Consider the following 9,959-nt stretch of genomic DNA (forward strand, 5'->3'; position numbering starts at 1 on the left):
CACACACACACACACACACACACACACACACACACACACACACACACCCTGTGCCTTTTCACAGGGTTTGGGAACTGCCTGGTAGCTTACTTTCCCTAGTGTTCATTCTGCTGGAAATGAAAGGAAGTGAAGGGTAGATAAGCCTTGATAATTGTGGAGTGTAGGGAAGGGTCTTGGTGTTGGAGGCAGAAGGCTTGGGCCTCCCCCACATCTCCAGTGTGACATTTGGAGCTCCCTTCACTCATTTTCTGGGAGTAAAATGTGGCTCTTTGTCAAATGGGCTTTTAAGTTCAATAGTGTTGATGCCTAATTAAATCAAGAAATGGTTTCTCCCTAAGACAGCTTTTTGCTATGCCCTTTGGAACTGGGAAATATGATTAGCTTCTCAAAAACTGAAATCTGATCAGAAATCCAAGTTTAGATATGAATTTTTGGAAAAGGTCACTTACTGACTTAAACAGAGAGAAAAATGAAGACTTTTAAACATCTGGCCTAAAAATATTTGAGATCTATTTTTTCTTAACTTTGGTGTGTCTAATGGTTATGAGATTTGGGGGCAAACCCCTCCATACCAATTTAAAATTTTGGCAATTGAATTTTAGAGGGATAAATACAGCAATCATCTGGTTTTCTTTCCTCTGAACCCTCCTTTCCCCCCCTCTTCCTTTTATGGGTGTTCCTATACCCTACATCTTTGGGTAGTGCTGATCACCCAGGAAATGGGTACCTTTTGAAAAGTGATCGCGAGCCCCCAGCTAGCACTGGGGACTTTCAGAGACTCCTTTCTAGTAAGGAAGAAATGGGGCTGAGTGGGGGTCCCTGTGTTGAGGGGTACCTGGACCCAAGATTGGAATTCTGCCTTGGTACCTGGGCTCTGTGTCCTCAGGGATGGAGCTGCTCCCCAATCAGGAGTTTATCTTTGTAATTCCAGGTAATTGTAAAGCAGGGAGCAGCCTCGCCCATTCTGCCCAGGCTTTTACATCGGTCACACACAGGCTATTTGGGAGTTTGTTGTCTGAGAGGTTTATCTTTTCGGTAAAGCTTAGTTTAGGAGAGAAGTTCCTTTGGACCTTGCTGTCGGGGGAAACAAAACCAGCTTAGGGTGACCCTGGTTCAGGCTTTGTTAGAGGAATGGAAAATGTGTGGAACTTTGCCCGGCAGATCTCTGGTGAACCCAGAGCTTCTTTGCTCAAGCGCGGGGCTTTTAGAAGGGCCCTCCTTCATTTATCACACTCACTGATTAGCTCGTAGCTAAGGCTGCCCTTGGGGAGTGATGGACTGATGTAGAGAAGGTGACCCTGCTTTTGGCCAGGCTTTCAGGTTGTTAATGACCAGGACTCTGGATTTAGGGGTGAAGGTAGAGAAGATGGCCCTGCCTTTGGACCAGGTTTTCTGAGTGTTAATGACCAGGACTGTGGATTTGGGGATGAAGGGCATTGGTATATTAGCACAGATGGTTAGTGGGTCCACTTAGCAAAGACAGAAGTACACTTTCCTCTGAGAAGGTAAATAAAGGCTTCTTTTGATGGCGGTGGGGAGGTGGCTAAGAGTTCAGATGAAAACCATCCTCCATTGACCAGAGCATCTGCGTGTGTGTGTATGTCTGTCTGTCTGTTTCTGATCTAGACCCCATTCTCCCTTTCTATGACTTTGGGATTAACTGGGTCATGGGTTCCTGTTTGCTTTTCTGCCTCAGTTTTCCTCAAAGTGATTTGTGGAAAGGAAGAGAAAGCCCTAAGAGGCCAGGGCTCGGTTCCTAGGGTTTGTTTGCCTGGTGGCCAGAGGCCCTGCGCAGCTTCATGGTCTCTTGCTTTGGCAGCAAACCACTGGAGGTAAAAGGAACTGTGTCCAAGTGCCTCCTCCACCTGGGAGATTGGTCCCTGGACATCGTGAGTCAGAGGTTTTCCCCCCAGCCCAGCAAAGCTTCATCATTTCTGTAAAATGCTGCAAATCCCTGCATGAGCTGTTTGAAGCCCAGAGTCAGATAGAATGAGAACTGTCACTTGGGGTGAGATGCTTTGGACCTGGACTGTGTTTCTGTTTGTTAAAAGCATCCTCTTGGCAAGATGGTGGCCCTCCATTGAGACTGGGCCTGATTGGGGTGGGGCAGAGCGTTGGAAGGTCCAGTCTCAGAAGTAGACTGGGGGCTGCTTTGGGGAGAGGGGACCTGGGAACTCAAGAGCTTGCTCAGATTCATCCCTAGGGGCAGATCTTGTGCTGGGGGGATCCAGAAGTCACCTCATCCCAGGTGGGGGGACCCAGGTTGATGGGAAGCTGGATGAGAGATGGCATCTGGGGCCATAGTTGAGAGGGTGGCTCGTCCATGCTGAGGCTGATTGTTTTGGGGGTTTTGCAAGTTTGCCATGAGGATGGTCCTGAGAGAGGGGAGCCTTGTTAGCATGAGTGTCTGGGGGCCCAGGGAGCCTGTGCTTTGGGGTGGGGGGCTGTGTAGAGATCCCATAAAAAGCAAACGCAGGCTCACGGCTTAGAGCCTGGCCCTTTTATACCTTGTCTTGTTCATAATAGCTTAGCTTAGGGGTTCCAGGAGGTACAAGGCCGGGTGGAGCTGTGGCAGGAGTCCTCAATGAGTTGTCACAAGACCTAGGTTCAGATCTGGGCTCTGCCCCCGGGTGACTCTGTGGGCAGATTGCTTCTCTGGATGTCCCTTTCATCATCAGTAAAATGGGTGGGGGGTGGGAGGGTGAGATGAGCTCAAGAGCCCTCCCGGGTCTGATTTCCCAGCCTGCTTCACCCCCATTTTGGGTCTTGTTTTCTAGGTGACGATGCCAGGGGAGCCAGTACAAGTGGCCTGTGGGGTGGACCACATGGTGACTCTGGCCAAATCATTCATCTAAGCCTGCCGCCTGCCCTGGCCGTGCTTCTCTCAGACACAAGCCAGGCCCGCTCTGCTTGAGGTGCTGCCTTCTGGGCCCCATCCCATCACCTTGTCAGTTGGACTCGGTGGGTTTGGGCCCCTGGAACATTTGGACCATTTGCCTCTGTGCTGCCAACCAGTGACTAGACCCTGAACAGGGGGAGTCCTTCTGGCCGGGGTCTCTTAGTCGTGTGTGTGTGTGTGTAGTTGTGCTGGGGGTGAGGACGCAGCCCCCGCCTTCCTTTCTCTCAGGGTTGCACTTACGGCAAGCCCCTTCCATGCTGAGGGCCGTATGTCCAGACCCCAAGTCTGGGCTTTGTGTGGCCCTCCCCAGCAGCAAGGTGCTGGGTGGGCTGCACCAACAAGAGCCCTGTGGTGATGGAGGAGGAGGCAGGGCCCTGGAGCCTCGTCTCCCCATTCATATGTTTCAACTCTTATCAAACAAAATGATGGCTTTCTCTGGGAGCAGCAGCACTTTGCGTGGTGCTGGCCAGTTGAGCAGAAACTGGCTGGGGGCAGGGGAAGGAGCGGCCTTTGGACCTTCTGAGTGTATTTGATCAGTAAGAGATGACCCAGCAGAATTCATGGTTGACTTGGAGTTTCCATGGCCCCTGCTGATGCTTGGGGCTGCCAGAGCCACACTGTCTTCAGCTGTTACTTAATTTGTGTCTGACCCGGCATCCCTGGGGCCAGTCCAGACCTAGCTGTGGGTGGACAGCCTAGACCCCTCCTGTGCTGCCTTATTCTGCAGAAAAAGGGAGAGGGAGAGAGAGAGACTCACAGAGATAGAGAGACGAGACAGAGAGAGCGTGAGAGAGAGCGCTTCAGGCCCTGCTTTCTGTTGGGAACGTCACAAAGTCACAGACAGGGCTCTGAAGGGGAAGCTGGGTCTTGATACTGCACTTGGGAGCCCAGTTAAGTGGCCCCCCCCAGGAGAACAACCGCTTATATTTCAACGCTGGGCAGTAGCGACACGAGCCCACCACCAAATCCCCTTGGGCCAAAGGTTTCAAGTGCAGTCAACCTTGCTCTAGAGAAGAAAAAATCAACCCAGAGGTGACTTTTTGGAAAGAATTTCACTGAGTGTGCCTGTAAAGAAGCCCTTTTATTCACTTTTGAATAAAGCAAATTGTGTTTTCTGTTAGTTGCTTACAGGAAAAGAAGAAATGCTCACTGGGACACAGGGGCTGGAATTCTCCCTACCAGCAGAGAGTACCTTTAATTCACCTGGCCATTTGGAAATTGGCCATGAAAGGTTAAACCCTAGAAATAGAGGCACAAATTTGGGATTATAATGAAAGAGAAAATGAAAAACATTTTACAATTCAATCCACCGAGTTGAATAATGGCCTTCTGGGAAGGCCTGTGGTGCAACCCTGGCAAAGGTTAATAGCAGGAAAGAGAATGATGCCAATTAGGTAGCCCCCGGTGCTCTGGCCAGCCGGCTCTCCTGTCGATTTGTTAACAGGGTCATCTCTGCTACGCCACGTGCGATCAGGCCCCTCATCGCCAGGGACTCTGTTTTTCCCACTGCAGACCGGCCTGAGATGGGAAGCTAACCAAAATCTGCATCTCCTTTTCCTTCTTTGTCCCGTGAGGGCCTGAACTGGTAGAGGTGCAGGAAGGCGGGATTCCAGTTTGCTCCCAGCTGCTGCCAGCAGCCACGGGCTGGGCTGAGTTGTGCCAGACGAGACGCCAGGGTTCTAGCCTTTATTCATTGTGGGCCAAGCCCTGGAGGTAGGCAGATGAAAAGGGAACAGTCCCTGCTGTCAGGGAGTTTACGTTCTGTCAGTCAGCAAGCATTGGTTCTGCCTACATACTGCCTGTACACTGCCTACAGTGTACCGGGTATGCTAGGCATTGGGTAGACAGACAAAAAGGGAACCCTGCTCTGACCTCGAGGAGCTTACCACCTATCTGTAAGCATTTATTAAGCGCCTACTCTGTGTGGGGTACTGGAGATCCAAAGAATCTGCCGGTGTCTTCTGGACACCCTGAACTTTAATAAATTTCTCATGACAGGAGTCTAAAACTCTCCAAACACCTGTATGACTTTGTGTTGTGTTTCCTTCTTTGGGCCAAGATCTTGGGATTTAGAGCAGGAGGGGACCTCAAAGGCTGTCTGCTCTTACAGATAAGGAAACTGAGGCCTGGGAAAGTTTAGTGACCTGCCCAGGGTTATGCCAGCTGCCAAGGGCAGAGCTGGCTGGAGAGCAGCGCCATGGGCTTCACAGAGCTGTGTGACTATGACCAAGTCACAAACTCTCTGAGCCCCTTTACTTATCGATAAAAACAGGCACAGCACCAAGTACAGTGCCTTGGATGGAGTGCCTACTACTAAGCTTAAAGTCTGTTGAGTTTAATATTTGGGGTGCTGATGCTCCTGGTTTGCTGTCAGGTCCAAATGACAAATCATACAGCAGGGTTGTCATCAACCTTAAAGCCGGATATACATGCCTGTGTCGCCAGAGGGGCTGCTCTGACACACTGGCTGTGTGACCTTGGACAAGTCACTTAACCCTTCAGTGTCCCAGGTTGACCTTGTGTCAGTCTGTCCTGGCAGGACTTTCCTCACTGCATTGGTATTCATACAATAGGAAGTAAACTTGAACTTCCTCCCAGAAATGACAAAGGCTAAAGACTGTTTTCTTATAGAGGAAGGAGGGCTCTGGGAACAGTGGACCTGGGTTCAAATCCTGATTTTGCCACTTACTACTTGAATAACCTTGGACAAAACATTCTGGACCTCAGTTTTCCCATTTGTAAAAGCAAGGGGGGTGGACTGGATGACTTCTGAAATCTCGGCTAGCTCTAGAACCCCCAAGGGCACAGTGCGATGATGCCCAGGGCTGGAACAATTCTGGGCTAGCTCTAGAACCCCCATGGGCATGGCGGGATGATGCATGGGGCAGGGACAATTCTGGGCTAGCTCTAGAACCCCCAAGGGCATGGTGCGATGATGCATGGGACAGGAACAATTCTGGACTAGCTCTAGAACCCCCCAAGGGCATGGTGGGATGATGCCCGGGGCAGGGACAATTCTGGGACCTCTTCTTCCTCCCGTCAGATTCCAAGTCCCAGAAAGCCAAGTGGGTCCTGACTCTGTTGCTAACTTGCTATGTGACCTTGGGCATGTCACTGTGCTCTCTGGGCCTCAGTTTCCTCATCTATAACATGAGTTGAACTACAGGGGCTCTGAAGTTCCTTCTCGCTCCAGGCCTGTGATTCTGGGAATTTTCCAGGGCATCGATTCATTTCCTCCCCTGAGGGGGTGGGTCTGGAGAACGGGCAGGGGGAAAGAGATAACAGGGATATCTTGGAAAGACACTGCCACACCTTGCTTTATTTGAATCGATTTGATCAGTACAAAAGCAGACAGTGTTCAGTTAACTTTTTTTTTCTCTGTTTTAATTAACACTTTACAAAGTACAAAATATACTGTCATTTGTTTGGGGACATTAGGTATTTTTTTTCCTCTCTCTCTCTCCGTTGTACAGTACATGAATCTCCAGGATTTTTGTTTCTGTTCTGCCCAAGACCCCCAAAGAAATGGGAGGACCCTGGAGGGAGGAGAGGGAGCCCCGAAGCAGCCTCGTGACTTCCCCCCACTCCCTCGCCCCACCAATCTTCCCGTCCATCCCAACCACAAGGCCAAGGTGCTCCAGAGTGGCTGATGCTGGTGGTGTAGCTGTTGGGTGACTCAGGGATGGTCCTAGCCAAGTGCTCTGGGCTGGCATCTTCAGAAAGAGGGAGGACAGCACATAAAAGAGCTAGGAATGGGGGATGGGGGTGGGGATGGACGGGACACCAGCTGGAGAACAAGAGAGAGCTACCATCCAACAGTCATGAGCTCTCCTGCCCCGCACCCCTGCCTCTCCATCACTTCAGGGTCACCAAAAGGGTTCTGGTTCTGGAGGCAGCAGTAGTTTGTCAATCCCTCCAGCCCTCCTGAGGGCTTTCCAAATAAGAGAATTTACACCATCATTACCCTCCACTGAGCGGCTTCCCCAAATACCTAATTTCCACTCTGGTCTCGTTCTGTGGTGGCCTCTGGGCTCTAGGACATGCCTGTCTCCCAGGTTCTGCTGGGGTTACACCCAGAGCATGACTCTATAGCATTCCAGAGCAGGGAGAGATGGAGAGGGTAATGGTGGCCACGGGGAGGGGGTCAGGGGGCTGCCCTCCTGGGGTCCAAGGGGAGTTAAAGAGGCCGACTACGTTACAACCGGTCCTCGATCGCGAATTCATCCATGCCAAATGACATCACAAAAGGAGGGGACCAGCTGCTCCCTCTTCCCCAGAGCAGAAGCTCCAGAACGTTCTCCCCTCCCCCTCCCCATTGGCTTGAGCTACCAGAAGCCAAGGTCTTTTGCCTGGTTTGGGGCTGGAGGATGGGATGGAAGTCTTGAAGAGGTCCATGCTCTCCACGTGGGTGGTGGGAGGGATGGGTTTAGGAGGTGGGCAGGCACCATACTTGGAGCAGGGGACAGAGAGCGCCCCATTTTCCACGGGCTCAAAGTAACAATAGCCCCCAGGCTCTGAAAAGGGGGCTTCTGAAAGAGGGATAACGCCACTAGCCAGGGCTGATACTCCTAAGGACATTCAGCCATCCCTTCCTTTCTGTCCCCCTCCCATGTCCTTTCTGGCCCTGCTACAGTACTTATTTGGAAAAAAAACAAACAAAACTAAGTGCATCCCTTACAGAGGTAGAAGGGGTGCACACACCCACGCACAACATGCAGAGCATCCCACGGGCTGTGGGCAGACAAGGTAGGGGGCTTATGGACTCTAGCGGGGAGCCCTCTGAGCCCGAGGGCAGAGGGATGCTGTGACCTCACTGGCCACTCACTCTGTAAACTGCACCTATGAGCAAACACTGAGCCAGGAGGTCTATCCCTCAACACTGAATGGACTGGGTACCTTCACACACAAACATATCCATTCAGATACCTTCACCCACCCACCCACCCACCCACCTATACTCATTCCCTCCCACCACACCCACACACACCCACACCCACACCCATCCCTATAGAGGAACCATCATTTTGGCCACTCCCAGAAGGCAAATGTTCACAAGAGGACCCTCTCTAACCCTCCCATTCCAAGAGGGCAGGTTTTGGCTCTTCCCTCCCTCTGCCATCCCACTACATTTTTAAGAGGACCAATTTTCCTGCCCTCTAATCAATGACTTCTCAGTCCATCTGTCAACCAAGGTATCTTCTGACAGCCATTCACACCATGCCCCACGCTGAGAAGAGAACTAAGCCCCTGACCCACAGAGCCTTTCCAGATGGTCTTGGAACTTTACCCCAGTGCCATGGAACCATGGCATTCCAGAGGGTCCACCAAGTCAACCATCTCCCTAGGACCTCAACGTAGGACTCAGGCTGTCTCAGGTATGAGCTCTTAACCCTCGCACTGCTTCTGGCCTGATGTTAAACGTCCTAGAAGCCACGGAAATTGGGTAGGACTGTTTAGGGAAAACAACTCCTGCAAAGTGGAAAAGCACAGAGGGCCTTGGCTTGGTGTTCAACAGGGCCACTAAATGGTCGTGTTCAATGCGCACTCTTCCCTCCTCCTTTCCCCTGTAACTTCCTATCCATCACCTATCAAGGTCTGACTGTAGACACTTGGCTAGGGAGTGGTCCCTCATTCTTGAGTTTGAACTGCTCCAAGCCTTCCCGGCCCCCAGAGGATTCTAGGGTCCAATACTCCATGTCTGAGAAGGGCATCCCAAAGCAACATCCCAAGAACACGTATGCTTCTGGCCCACTGCCTCTGCCTAACACAGAGCCCCTTCCCAGGGGCCCACAGCCACTGACATCACTCTGGAGGACAACAATAGAACATGCTGCAATCTCACATTCAAAAATGTATATAAATAGGAAATGGGTTGAAGGCCAACTCGATGGCTTCACTCAGTAAGATTCCCTGGGAAGGTGGAAGGAGAGAGACATTCAATTTGTCTTTTTGTTGTTATTAACTTAAGGATCATTAGAGAGATGGGGATAATCCAGACTTGAGATTGGCTTCTGCATGAGAAGGACCTGAGGTCAAGCAGGGAAAGAGGCAGGCCCAGCCCGCCACAACAGAGACAAATGCTCACATCCACACACAGACCACAACACAAGACACCACTCTTTCCCTTGGAAAACAACCCCAATCGCAGAAGCCAATTTGTCCAGTGTCTGGAAGAAAGGGGAGGAGGGGGGAGGGGGAGAGGGGACAACATTTCAAATGGCTATCAAGCTAGATCCCGATATGGAGCAAGATGGCAGCCATCTTTGAAAGCAAACCAACCAGGCAGCAATCATGGGCCTTCTCCAACTTTGACCTCTTCTCTTCTGCTCCCAGTCCAGTACCCCAAAGAAACACTTTCTGAAAAATGATAACACTTATGGTCTTAATTTCTTGCTAGAATTCCACTTGGGTTGGGAAAAGATCTCCCATCAAATACCACGTGCCGACCAGCCAATCATGTCACCTTTAGGTTGCTGTTAGCTACTCAGAGAGACAACCCTCTGTTTTATCTACTTTAGAGTCAAACTGTTGAATGATATCCGTCCTCAAGGTAAAAATGGTCCTTTCCCAGGCACTAATATTTTTAAAGAGGCCGTAAAAAGGGGTCAACAAAGCAGCTTGCCAAGCCTACCTCCTTTCCTTAGGGCCTTCCTGTTCCCAGGAATTGGTGACACCCCTCCTTGGTGGCACTGTGAAAGGCGAGCTACCTCTTCCTCTACTGGGCAGAAGCTTGACTAATGTCATCCTAACATCCAAATCTACAGAATGGGTGCACAGTAAGTAGGTGATGGGGGAGCGCACTTCCAGCTCCAGCTGGAAGGTCAAGCTCAGAAGCTTCCTCATACCTTCTCCCTTCCTCAAAGAAAGTAGGTGGAAAGGAATGAGGACAGGGAGCTGAAGAGTCACCAGATCACTGAATGTCCCAGCAACTCTGTCCTGGGGGGGGGGGGGGGGGGGGGGGGGCCACTATGCGTAGGGGTCTTTCTCAGACCAGGAAATTTGGCCTTTGGCCCGGCATTAAGGGAACTGGCTTAATCTAGCAGATAATCCCAATTACAAG

General features: G+C 51.0%; 1 protein-coding gene across 1 annotated transcript in view; it reads left to right on the top strand.

Moving 5' to 3' along the window:
* The window catches only part of RCC1L (RCC1 like), a 17,344-nt gene extending 12,437 nt beyond the window's left edge, over positions 1–4,907 (top strand). Inside the window, exon 11 of the mRNA XM_027862253.1 lies at positions 2,778–4,907. Coding sequence (XP_027718054.1) covers positions 2,778–2,855 — 78 coding nt within the window. The 3' untranslated portion in view covers positions 2,856–4,907. The remainder of the gene's footprint in view (positions 1–2,777) is intronic.
* The last annotated feature ends 5,052 nt before the right edge of the window (positions 4,908–9,959 follow it).

The sequence above is a fragment of the Vombatus ursinus genome, unplaced genomic scaffold, assembly GCF_900497805.2.
Source record: "Vombatus ursinus unplaced genomic scaffold, bare-nosed wombat genome assembly UNPS02014768.1, whole genome shotgun sequence".
Classification (NCBI taxonomy): Eukaryota; Metazoa; Chordata; class Mammalia; order Diprotodontia; family Vombatidae; genus Vombatus; species Vombatus ursinus.